Source organism: Carlito syrichta, unplaced genomic scaffold (assembly GCF_000164805.1).
Source record: "Carlito syrichta isolate Samal-C Ts95f unplaced genomic scaffold, Tarsius_syrichta-2.0.1 Scaffold305628, whole genome shotgun sequence".
NCBI lineage: Eukaryota > Metazoa > Chordata > Mammalia > Primates > Tarsiidae > Carlito > Carlito syrichta.
Genome location: NW_007249724.1, coordinates 524,958 through 538,889, shown reverse-complemented (window position 1 = coordinate 538,889; position 13,932 = coordinate 524,958). Strand labels below are relative to the sequence as shown.

At 36.9% G+C, this 13,932-nt stretch overlaps 1 protein-coding gene across 5 annotated transcripts in view; it reads right to left on the bottom strand.

Moving 5' to 3' along the window:
- The window catches only part of MXI1 (MAX interactor 1, dimerization protein), a 72,566-nt gene that overhangs the window by 39,096 nt on the left and 19,538 nt on the right, over positions 1–13,932 (bottom strand). For 4 of the 5 annotated variants that reach the window (XM_008061835.2, XM_021714341.1, XM_021714340.1 and 1 more), the window contains one exon: positions 8,750–8,779. The exons of the other annotated variant lie outside the window; for it this stretch is intronic. In XM_008061835.2, the coding sequence (XP_008060026.1) occupies positions 8,750–8,779 (30 nt within the window). The remainder of the gene's footprint in view (positions 1–8,749; positions 8,780–13,932) is intronic. 5 annotated transcript variants of the gene reach the window in all.

The window sequence follows — 13,932 nt, the reverse complement described above, 5'->3', positions numbered from 1 at the left end:
ACCTTAAATTGGCTTTTAAAAAATGCAGTATCTGCAAAGCACAATACATGAAGTTTGCTAGTACATAGGAGTATGATATATGTAAACAGAAATGATAACTTCTTTTTTTCTAATCTAGATGACTTTTATTTCTTTTTCTGGATAGAATGTCCAGTGCAATGTTGAATATAAATCATGAAAGTTAACATCCTTGTCTTATTTCTGCTCTTAGGGGGAAAGCATTCAGTTTTTTATCATTACATATGCTATAATCTATGGGTTTTTCATAAAAGCTCTTTATCATCTTGAAAAACTTACTCTAACATATTTTCATATTGAAACATACTAATAATACCCTTTGTATCTTAGTAATAAACCAAGGCTAAGAAGAGACTTTGACTAAACTTTTCAGAATTACAGGACCTAATCCTAACTGTAAACTTTTAATCCAGCTGTAGTTTATAGGTTATTTTCAAACCTACAATGTATATCTGGTACCCTTAACTCCATAACTTGTCTTTAATGTAAGCAAATACTCTCCAAGTATTATTAGTCGAGGTTAAGAATTTTAAAGAAAGTTCTGCCAAACCAATCCTGTTTCTTCCTAACAAATGTACATTTTTTTCTAGAATGTGCACACTGTGTATAAAAGTGCATACTCTTTTAAAACAAATGTGATAAAAGCACACAAAATATGCAGCTAAAGCCAGTTAGGATACACTCCTCCTGCCATGGAATCCTAAATATTCAGATGATGTACCAAGAAACCATTACCTAACCCATGGTCATAAAGATTTACTCTTATGTTTTGTTCTAAGATAAGGCAAACCAAAATTAACAGTCTGTCAAAATATTCATGTCAAATGAGGACATGGTAGACAGTCTAGAAAAAAAATTGCATTATCTCATGTCCAAACAACGAAGATAAACATATTTAATACATCAAAAATTCCAACACAAAAACCCTGAAATTATTTACAGGATTACAGTCTCTGAATATATATAAGTCTCTTCCTTGTAAAAATGCTTACCATTTTCAAGTCATGAAACGAGAAAAGAATAAAGATCTTACAAGTGGACATAAACTCCATCAGGTAAACTATTCCCCTTTACAAAATTATCCATCCTTGTCTTAGTACACTGTGTGGTATCCTAAAGAACTGAAAGAGTCAGTAAGCTTCTAAAAAAGTATGATAAAGTCCTACATAGTGAAAATTCTTTAAGATATTCCCATTTATCAAGTTTTCACAAATACTTTTTTTTTTTTTGAGTTGGAATTCTGTCACCCAGGCTGGAGTGCAGTGGTACACACTCACGACTTGTAGCAGCCTTGAACTCCTGGGACCAGGCAATCCTTCCACCTCAGCCTCCTGAGTAGCTGAGACTATAGGTATGCGCTCCCAGATCTGGCAAATTTTTTGTAAAGGCAGGAATCTCATTATGTTGCCCAGGCTGGTCTCAAACTCCTGGGCTCAAGCAATCCTCTTGCCTTGATCTCTCAAAGTGCTAGATTACAGACATGAGCCACTGCGCCCAGCTCTCATACAATTTATTTATATTTTAAGAATTCATTAAATTTTCCATTTCCCTCCTATAAAAGTATTTTATGTCTGTTGTGCTCTCAAGAGTACTTTATATCTTTGTCACTTTTCCCTTAAGTCATTATGTGATAACATATTGCTGATTAAAGATCTACTCACTATCACATATCATTCTTTCATTCAATGAATATTTACTACTATGTAAATATTTAGTGTTATGCATTTGCTATGGGCTAGGGTAAATAAGACAAAGTCCCTGCCTTCCTCAAACTTCATTTTAGTGAAAGAAGTCAAGTAACACAAATAAATAAATAAATATTCAGACCAATATAAATGTTAAAGTGACATAAAAGGCAGTATGATAGAAAATGCCTGGGAGGTGACTGTCATTCTCTAAGGAGTTGACCTGAGAACTAAGAACTAAGTAATGATGTACAACTATAGTAAGAGCTTTCTAAGCAGAAGTAACAAGTACAAAAGTTCTTAGATGGAAATGAGCATGGTATGTTTGAAGTAAAAGAAAGAAAGTAGCCTCATTGGTTGTAGGAGACAAGGGATAGAATAGGACCTTATAGGCCATGTATTTTACTAATTACAATGGGAAGTCAGTGAGGGGCTGTAAACAGAGAAATGACACAATTTGATATATTCTTTGAGATGTTTGCTGCTATGTGAACAATGAAATGTAAGGAGGAATGAGTACTAGCAGTTAACTGAAAATAATATTCTGTCTTTACAGTGTTTCTCAGTCCTCTCTCTTCCTTTCTGTTCCCAATTCTATCACTTGAGTGGTAGCTCTTATATTCTTCTACTATATGGACTACTTCAGAAGCATCCACACTGGTCTCCTTCTTTCCACAGCCAGACTGTGCTTTCAAAACAATGCTTTGTTCATGCCTATTTATTTGCTTCAAAAGCCTCAAAAACTTACCAGTGCCAACAAAATAAAATCCAGCCGGGCATGGTGGCTCATGCCTGTAATCCCAGCATTTTGTGGGGCCTAGGTGGGAGGATTGCTTGAGACTAGGATTCAAGACTAGCCTGGGCAACATAGCAAGACTTTGTCTCTACAAAAAAAAATCACAAAATTAGCCAGGCATGGTGGTGTGCATCTGTAGTCCCAGCTACTCATGAGGCTGAGAAGAAGGACTGCTTGAGCTCAGTTCAAGGCTGCAGAGCTGTGATCATGCCCCTGTACTCCAGCCTGGGCAACAGAGTGAGATGTCTGACTTTAAAAAAAAAAACAACCAAATTTCTTAACATTCAGTAACATTCCACAGTCTAATCCCAAACCACCTTTCTAGCCTCACCTTTCACCACTAAACTAATAGACTCTGCTATTCCACTCAACATGGTCTACTTATTCTTTCCTAAACAGAGCTTATGATGTTTTCCTTATTATTTTCTTGTATTCAAATTCTATCTCTTCTTCATGGCTCAGCACACATTCTACTTGTCTATCCAGAGCAGTAGGTTTTTACTATCACCCATGGTATTTTACATTATGACCCAGTATACACAAGTTTCACAGTTCTATATTTAACCTTCATGCAATACAATTTGGTATTTTCTATTCTATTCCATTTATTTTTCAAAATGACTCACTAAAATTATTATACAGGCCACTAATGGGTTTCATCCTTCAGTTTGAAAAAAAGACTATTATTGTACCTTTCTAGCCATTTGCTGGCCACTTAAGTAGATCATGGTATTGAAAGATGAAATATAAATATCAAACTATAATGACCTTAACTTTAAGGACAGAATAGGGTATCATATGTTTCATTTCATCTACAATGATTGATATTAAACATAGCTACCATGTTCATGATCAGAAAGGATCACGATGAAGACTGTTTTGGTTCACATTCATCTTGTTGCAAATTGTAGTTATGATGATCAAATGGCCAGTTTTTAATGACATTTGACCCATAGTTTCTGCCTTTCTACCTTACAGAATTATACTATAACCATGCATAATTGGGGAACACAGTAAGAACTCTATTAATGCTAATTTCCATCTTTCCTTCAGAGGTACATGTAAGTCTTTATATTGAGGACACCTATTATCATTCACTGGACATCCTTCTCTTTTATTACAAATACTCAGTCACCTCTGCTCTGCCCAGTAAGGTACTATTAGCTCAGTGTCCTCTTTTGGCCTTCCAGCTTTGCCAGAGTTGTAATAAGGGTAAGCCTTTTGTTTTGGTGGAATGACAGCTATTAAGGTTGAATGGCCTTTCCTACAGTCAGCACTAAGGTTTTTGACCATTAAAGTCCTGTTAAAGTTGTTGATTCTTTTGAAAACATCATCAGTAATTTGAATTAAGAAAATGAAAAAGCAATGAGGCGATCAAAAATCTGTACTGAATTGTTTCTTTTCTGGCAAAGGACCCATCTCATAAGATACACCAATAAGCAAAGTAAATTCTTAATTTTCAATCTCAAAGACTCATTAAGTTTCCCATGAGATGATTCACATAGGCTCCTGAGGAATGCAGAACATCTAAAGGTAGTCTGCTTTCCCTCCACCTCCTGGGCCTGTTATGACCTGTTGCGGGCCTAGGGGGACAGGGTTAGTACACAGGTAACAAGTGCTCTGAACCACCTAGACCAGGCTCAGTATAACCAACAAGGTTTTAGGCAGAAATCAGCCCCCAAGATCTATCAAAGAAAGAATCTAAATCTCTATCAATCCTGAAACTACCTAAAGCTCCCTAATGGGTTATAGGCATCCAGGGGCAATTGTGGGACAAAGTAAACTACTCTGGGCCTGCCAAACTCCAAATCTCCACCATTAGGCCTCCCTCTGAGATCTGGGAAAATGAGCCTCAACATTTGGTGGCTATTATCTCCTCAAGGCCAGACCCCAGAACTTCAACAATCTTAGGGCTTTGTTTAAGATAGCCATCTGGAATTACTCTGCCATTCACTAACAATTTAAAATTACCCACTCTAATTCTCACTGCATTTACCCCAGGAAAAAAAATACTAACTCAGAAGACCTGTTTATGCAAGATTTCAGAACCAAGCTAAAAGAGGAAAAAAGCAATTTCTGGCATGAATATGTTATATATAAAGTAGCAAAATTTAAAGACTATAGATGACTTCAGAAGTGTTTTTTTTTTTCCAAAATGAAGACAAAATTAAATTACCCTTTTGATAATGAGTTACTTTCTTCACATAAGTCACATTTAAAAACAGATGAAAGGTAAAGCCAAAATTCTATTTTAAAGGATGTCAAAGTCAGGTTAACTTTTTTTCTTTAGCACATCAAATAAAATTACAATGCCACCTAGTCAGTCTTATAATAGAAGATATGATGGCTTGTTGAAAAGAACTATTAAATGGAACTGGATGAAGGCCTAAAAAATATGACAAAGATATAGGCTTAAATTTTTAAAATATTCTTGTGCCACCTTCTTGCTATTTGACTAAAACACCTTCCCACCTTTAAATTTTCCTGTGTCTATCAATATTTTTGATTTTTGCCAAATCACAGCTGGTCACTTTTCAGAAGTGGAGTTAAGATTATTACATTTGATTTTTCCTCTAGTACTGACCCTCTGACACATACTACTAAAACTGGAGTTTTAGTTATACTGATAAAAATATATCTTAAAAATATGCCTTGGAAAAGCTAATTCTTTTTTTTTTTTTTGAGTTGGAGTCTCACTCTGTCGCCCAGACTGGAGTGCAGTGGCCGCTCCCGGCCACCACAACCTCGCCTGCTGGGCTCCAGCGATCCTTCCGCCTCAGCCTTCCAAGTAGCTGGAATTATAGGCATGCGCTACCACGCCCAGCTGATTTTTTGATTTATTGTAGAGATGAGGTCTCGCTGCCCAGGCGGGTCTCGAACCCGCGGGCTCAGGCAATCCACTCACCTCAGCCTCCCAAAGGCGCGGGATTACAGGCTGAGCCACCGAGCCCGGCTGGAAAAGTTAATTCTATATCACCTTTCAATGAAGCCTCAGGGAAGAGAGGGAGGGAAAAAAGTAGTAAAGAGAGGAAAAGAAACAACTTGAGAAATGAAGAATGTCTATTAGTCCTACGTGGGCTATCAGAAGAGGATAAGAGAATCATCCCTTCCTTAAATGCAGTAGAGTAGCATGGTAGGAAATCAGTCAGAAAGTCTTAGACCTAAGTATTTCAAATAGGAACAAAAGACCTTTACTGGAGATTGCATACTGTCTAGGTCATAAAAACTATATGTGTTACAATTGTGCCACATTTGAATACTAAATTAAACAACTTACAGGGCAAATCAAAGTAATACTGTGGGTGATACACATATCATCTTCTGTGAGGATTTTTTCAAGTTATCATTAAGTCAGAAAAATACGCAAAAAAAAATTTTTTTTTAAGTCAGAGTGATCTCACTCTGTCACTCAGGCTGGAGTACAGTCACATGCTCATGGCTACTGCAGCCTCGACTTCAACCTGCCATATAGCTGAGACTACAGGTGCGCACCACTATGCCCAATTAATTTTTTAATTTATTGTAGAGACAAGGTCTCACCAAGTTGCCCAGGCTAGTCTCAAACCCCTGCACTCATGCAATCCTCTTGCCTCTGCCTCCCAAATTGCTGGAATTACAGACGTGAGCCACTGCAACCGGCCAGACATGCAGAATTATTACACAAAATTTAATCAAAAATTTTAGAAGCTCTATTCTAAATGGTTACTAAAAAGGGTCTCTACTCAAGTCTTAAAGGTTTTTTGCCAGGTTTCCAAAGGGGGTGTCCCAAAGACCATATTCAGATGGGTGAAACAGTTATAAAAGTTACATATTTACCAGTAAGCTATGTGACCCAAAATACACTACATGCCATAATTTAGAGTAAATTCTAATGTAAGGTTTAATTTTAGTATCCTAAGAGCTGTTATTTTTTGTTCCTTTTTTTTCTTTTTGGCTATGTTTAAACTAGCTAGATAATTCCTTCAATCCATCCAGATCGTTGATACATAAGGTAGAAAGGAGATTATTTAAAATGAAAGATACCCTGATGAACAGCTTTGCCACTTACTAGCAACATGTCTTTCACTAAGTCACTCAATTTTGAGTTCTAGTTTCACCCTTCACTCAATATTAAAGCCATCATCTCCAGTGTATGCATCAAATTCTAGGCAGTGAGGACACAACACTGAACAAAATAGTATTTCTGTCTTTGGGGCAGTGGTAGTCATTTGGCAGAAAAAGACATATAAACAAATAATTACAATGCTAACGAGTCTTGTAATAGGAGGTATGAACAGAGCACTGTGCAAAGTGGTAAAAGCTACTAAGTTTACCTAAAAGACTATACTAAGCCTTTTCAAGAGGATTTGACATTTAAACTCATCCTTAAGAAAGTAGTTAGGTTAGTCAAACTATTTAAAAAAAGAGGAATGACAAAAAGTTGAAGGTCATGAGAGCTTGTTTGTCAAAAATGGCAGATGCAGACACTGCCAGTTTGTTGGTTACTAATCGAATTGCTCTACCAAAAAGAGAATATTTTATTTCTACAATTCTCATGTTCTCTCCCAAACTTGTCCTCTTCCTATATTCCTTTTCTCAGTAAGTGGTAATACCATCTAAGATATAACTATCCATAGCCAACTAATCATCAATTTCTATTGATTCTACTCCATACTTTTATGTTTTTTTGAGTCGGAGTCTCACACTGTCACCCAAGCTGGAGTGCAGTGGCATGCTCACGGTCACTGCAACCTCAACCTACTGGGCTCAGGCGATCCTTGCACCTCAGCCTTCCAAGTAGCTGGAACTACAGGCATGCGACACCATGTGTGGCTCATTTTTCTTGATTTATTGTAGAGATGAGGTCTCGCCAAGTTGCCCAGGATGGTCTTGAACCCGTGGGCTCAGGCAATCCTCTCACCTCAGTCTCCCAAGGTGCTAGAGTTATAGATGTAAGCCACTGTGCCTGGCTTTTTTTTTTTTTTTAAGTCAGTCTCACTCTGTTGTCCAGGCTGGAGTACGGTGGCATGCTTATGGTTACTGCAGCCTCAACCTGCTGGGTTCAGGCGATCCTCCTGCCTCAGCCTTCCAAGTAGCTGGAACTACAGGCATGCACCACCATGCCCAACTAATTTTTTGATTTATTGTAGAGACGAGGTCTTGCCAAGTTGCCCAGGCTGGTCTCGAACCCATGGGTTCAGACATTCCTCTTGCCTCCACCTCCCAAAGTGCTGTGATTACAGGCATGAGCTACCGTGCCCAGCCATACTCTATTTTGTCTACTTCTGTCTCGATGGCTATCATCATCTCTTACCTAGATTACTGTAATCACCTCTAAAAGAGCATGCATGCCACTGATATCCCTTCTCCCAACCAATCAATTCTTCACACTGTAGCCAAAGTGATCTTTCCAAAATACAAAGCTTTCCAAAACACAAAGGATTGTCATATGACAATCTATCTTAAAATCATTCCTCTGATCCCTACGGGTCTCAGAAAAAATCCAAACTCTTCAGCACAGTTGATGAGACTCTTCAACACCATGCATGGCTTACTTCATGCTACAAGATTTTATACTCATACTGACCTCTTGCAGTTTCCTCAGTATACGGTGCTCACTCACCATTCCCTACAGTACCTTGTGAGCCTCCCTTCAAGGGAGATCAGGTAACCTTCTAGTAATCTCTGCTACTCCATTACCATACTTGGCACATTATACAGTACTTTAATTACTCTCCTCTCCCACAAAGCTGAGTTCCTTAAGGAAAGAAACCATCTTACATATTCCTGAATTTTCTACGTAAAACATTCTGCCTGCCTGGCACAAACATATAGTTCATGCTTGATAAATATATGTTGAAGGCATGAATAAATGAATTAATGAATGAATAAATTAAAAAGAAAAAAGGCAATGCCCTCCAATCTGTCTTGTTTATTACTTACTCTCCAGAAACTCTATCATTTAGCAAGACCATATTTAAACCATGAGCCTATCATAATTAACCTATTTTCAGAGACAGAAATAAAGAAGGCTATACCATAAACTCAAAATTCAAATAAGCTTTAAAAATATAGTTACTTCTTCCAGTTTAGTAAGTACAGGCTTACTAGTCACGTCACTTTTTAAAGAAAATAAATATATATCAGAAAAAAAATATATATCGGGCCATATATTTGAAAAGTAAAATTAAAACTACATATGCATTATTACAATATATGGTGAGTCTGCTTTTTAAACATAAGTGAAAGCTGCATCTCATCACTGACTTACCGATTCTTTTCCAGCTCATTGTGTGTAGATCTAAAAGAAAAAAAAAAACATCATTAGCCATGGTTTGTTGCTGAAGCTATAGAAAAGGGGACTGGTTCAGTTACTGCTATATCACACCAGTGAATTTATTTAACAATGTAATATATGGTCAGACTTCTACAAGCTCATTCAAGAGGAAACAGTCTACATTCATTAGGATTGTTCTTTAAGAAACAGTGTTTTCAGTTAGCAACTCTAAATATTCTGAAACTGGAGTTTCATTGTTATTTTAATAAAATTAATACTAGTGCATGTTCTCTGGTCTACTTCTAACACACTGTATATTTTGTTGATCTGTAGACATTATATCAGAAATTTTAGTGAGGCAAAGTGGCTCAAGCCTGTAATCCCAAGCACTTTGAGAGACCAAGGCAGAAGGATCACTTGAGGTCAAAAGTTTGAGACCAGCCTGGGCAACATAGCAAGACGCTGTCTCTACAAAAAGTAAAAATAAATTAGCCAGGTGTAGTGCTGCGTGCCTGTAATCCCAGCTACTTGGAAGGCTGAAGTGGAAAGATTGCCTGAGCCCAGAAAGTCGAGACTGCAGTGAACCGTGGGCACTGCACTCCAGCCTGGGTGACAGAGTGAGACTCTGAAACAAACAAAAAAAAGGTTAAACATAATCCCATTTCTGTTTAAAAAGAAAAAAATATGTGTATACATACAGGTCCTCCTCTATTTCCACCTACCCATTCCTGAACATAGAAAAAAAAGTTTTGGCTAGCATAGAGGCCAAAACAGACATGCCTTGCTGCTAAGTGATACAAGAAAATCCATGCCTCCCTGCCTTATTTTGTGAAACATATATAAGAAAAAGTTATAGAAGGAAGAAAAATACAGTAATATAAATTTTAAAAGATTTACTAATAAAATCAAGAAACATGTTTTATAATATTGGATAACTCAAAGTTAGCAAAGGATGTTTTCTTTTGGTGACATTTTCATTTTGCCTCTCAGTATTTGTTATAATGACACTTACCATCTACTGAACAAACATAGTATCTGCTAAACAGTGAGCTAAGAAGTTAACACATATTTTCTCATTTTATCCCTAAAACAACCCTTGGTTTATAAACAAGAACCTGAAGCTCAGGGAGGTCAAGAAACATACTCCCATCCCAAGATTATCAGTAGTAGCCATGATTTGAATCCAGGTCTGTTATAATCCCAAAATCTTAACTACCCAGTAAAAAGCAGTACTGAATAAAGGGCACAGACTCTAAGGCCAGACTGCCTGGGTTCAAATACTGTACATTCTTGGTAAAGTCCCTTCATTTATCTTTGCTCAGTTTCCTCATCTATGAAATAGGAAAGATAACAGTACTTCGCTATAGGATTGTTATAAGGACTAACACATTTACACACAACAGTAAAATATAATAAACTCTATATTATGAAGTTAGCTACTCTGTGAATTATGCTATACTAGTTCCCTGGAATTAACGTATTACTTTTGCGATAATTTAGCATTAACGATAATAGTTATTTTATAATGGAGAACTTAAGTTTTTGTCACTAGAACTAAAACTTTAAGCATTTTCTATATTCTGGTTGATGTCAAATGCCTTCATACTGATTGTTTTAATTTGCTGTATTATTCAATAGATATTTAACAATCAGATTCTCAAACCTTAACAATAAGAGTATTCTAGGCAGTCTCATAATTTGTGTAAATTTAGCCAACTGTCTTAGTTCAAGAGCCAAAAGACTTGTTTGAGTTACTGTCTTCTGCCCACCTTTTGCTTTACCAGCAGTTTCATAAAGTCCAAGTGATATGGGGTGAGAAAGGTTGATATTCATTTTAAAGAGATTATCTTTACAAAAGGATTTCTCCCTCAAAGGAGGTTAAAAAGTCTTAGGATGTTTCAAGAGTTCAGCCAAATTAACAGCAAGTATATGTACAATTAAGATGGAAGACAGTATAAAAACACAGTTAGAACTTCTAGGTTAACAGACTCAGAATTCAAAACTCAATAAGTAAATTATAACAAAACCCCTATCACCAAATAAGTATTCATTAAAAGTTTTGATTAGGAGCACATCTCATCAATAAGGGTACCTGCATGGTGAACATTTGTATACCTAGTCCTGAACTGTACCCCACAATTTTAAATAAAAATTAAAAGAGGAAAACAAATTTTTTAAAAATCACAGTTTAGCCGGGCTCGGTGGCTCAGCCTGTAATCCCGCGCCTTTGGGAGGCTGAGGTGAGTGGATTGTCTGAGCCCGCGGGTTCGAGACCCGCCTGGGCAGGCGAGACCTCATCTCTACAATAAATCAAAAAATTAGCCGGGTGTGGTAGCGCGCGCCTGTGATTCTGGCTACTCAGAAGGCTGAGGAGGAAGGATCGCCGGAGCCCAGCAGGTCAAGGCTGCGGTGGCCAGGAGCGGCCACTGCACTCTAGTCTGGGTGACAGAGTGGGACTCCAACTCAAAAAAAAATCACGGTTTGAGCCCTAAAAAAAGAAAAAGTTTTGATTAAGTTCTTTTTTGTGTGAATGAAATGTTAAAGTAAGTAAGTTAGAAGAGGGAAAGAGCATATTTAAAGAGATTTAGAAAAAAATATAGTTTGAATTTGAATGGGTAATTAATAATGAGATTCCCTACAACCCCAATGAACAAATTCTGGTTTAATTAGCTTTCTCTGAGAAGAAAACTAAAAGCAAGTAAAACAAAAATAAAAAGACAATGCATATATTAAATAGTACAGTAAGTCATAAATAGAAACATTATATTCAGAGACAAGTAGACTGTTTAACATAAACTTATTCTATACCAATATCCATAAATGTAAGAGATAATATATATATCAATAATCAATTGTTGAATTCCAATATTATTTTGAGCCTATTATCAAAGTTAGCTCTAAAAGAACATAATCTGACCCACTGCTGTGATCAAAATTAAAACAGCAGGTTCTTCTTAGCTTTGTCAAACAGATGTGTCTCATTATTATTTATCTTTTTTAAAAAATGATAGCTAAGATTATGTATCTTTTCACCAAGCCAGGAAATGCATGTGACATTTAGTTATACCACCAACAACATTTAACAAGATTTCCAAACAACAGGAAGCAAAAATCATCATAAATATACTAATCATTACCACATTGCCATGTTCTTTCAAATTTTAAAAAATGCATCAATAGTGTTTACTTCTCTTTTGATGGGTTTTGCCTGTAATATCAAGACAACAAATACTGAGTACCTTCAACGTTAGGCTACAGGAAATCAAAGAGTCTCTAGGTGGTAAATTAAGACACGTAAAGGGATAATTATAATTCAACGCAAAATAAATGTACGAAGGTACAAAAGTATTGTGGGAGTTCAAAGAAAGCAGAGTTTACTTCCACACAGGGATATATGGAAAACTTCAGGAAAAGTTGGCATTTTGTCTGGGGCTTTAATGATAGGTACATTTCCTACTAGTAGAGCCTGGAATTGCTAAGGAGATGTCATTCCAGTGGAAGGGATATGGATAAACAAACAAGCAGAGTTGTGAGGTCCAGAGCAAAACCAGGAAGTAATGTATAGAGATCATAAAGACCCTTGATATTAAAGTAAGAAAGTCCTGAGTTTAAATATTAACTCTGTCATTCACACTAACTGTGTTACTTTGGGACAAACTATTTAACCTCTAATTTACAGTTTTCTCATTTGTAAAACTGAAATATTACCACTTGCCCTGACCGAGTTACTGTTAGAACTAAAGTATGTAAAAGCATCTAGCACATAATAAGTATTTAATAAATATTAGCCACTGTATTTTTATTATTTTTGACCAAACTAAAAATATACCACCCAAAACATTATTAACTATACTACATAGGAGAGCAAATTGGTAGGTTCTCAATAACACCTAGAATTAGCCAGGAAGTAAACAGGCAATCAATAACCCTAATGATGGAAAGAGAAACTGAAAGAAAAGATAGGTGACTGAGCCACTTTATTATTTAGTCAGCTGTGAGGGCAGTACAAGATTTAGAAGTATAACAGAGAAAGATGCCTAATTATATATACACAGAGAAAGTAATAATCCAAATAGTGCTGGAAATAAATGAATAATTAAATGTATCTCACACTAGCACACTCAGAAACAACCCCTTTGCTTCTCTGAGTCTGTGTGTTTAACCAAGCCCTTCTAATAACATGCCATTGAAATACTCAATTATGGTAAATTCCCTGTAAAGTTTAGATATTTTGAATAATCCATCTGGTTATCCCATTTTTCTTCTCCAAATAAAATGCACCTTTGAGAGCAAACACTAATGAACTGTCTTCCTTTCAGACATTCTTACTGGGAAGGCTTAACAACTTCCAAGGACAGAGAGGAAGACATGTCTATCATTTCATCATTGAATCACAGGTAATCTATTTCACAATAACATCCTTTTAAGAGAGACATCCTAAAAAATTCCCTATTTGAATGGCAGTCATTATCTCAACTGGATATGTGACTTCCCAATGACTACAACATAGTTTTTATACATAAACTTTTAGGGTGTAGTTTGGGGGTAATCAATGAAATGAAGCATAGAATCGAAACTGCACAAAATGGTACAGTTTGGCTCATGAGTAGTGCCACTGTGAAAGGAAAGTAAAAGCCTCCATCCCCCAAAATAATATTCTCTTCTAGCAAAAGAAAAGACATCTTTGCATATAACTCATATACATATACTCAAAGGGCAAGAAAAACAGAAAATTTTAGGTATACTAAAATGGAGGGTTTCTCAAGGACATACCAAAAGGGGGTTGAGAAAGAAAATCTACTGGAATTAGTGGAACAGAAAAACTTCTATTTGTATTTAGTAGTCTTCTTTCAAAATGGTAGGTAGTTTTGTACATTTGTTTCCCTCAAAAAGTCTGTCTCAGCCCGGCTCGGTGGCTCAGCCTGTAATCCCGCGCCTTTGGGAGGCTGAGGTGAGTGGATTGCCTTGAGGCCGCGGGTTCGAGACCCATCTGGGCAGCGAGACCTCATCTCTACAATAAATCAAAAAATCAGCCGGGCGTGGTAGCGCTCGCTTGTAATTCCTGCTACTCGGAAGGCTGAGGCGGAAGGATCGCCAGAGCCCAGCAGGTCAGGCTGCGGTGGCTTGGAGCGGTCACTGCACTCCAGTCTCGGTGACAGAGTGAGACTCCAACTCAA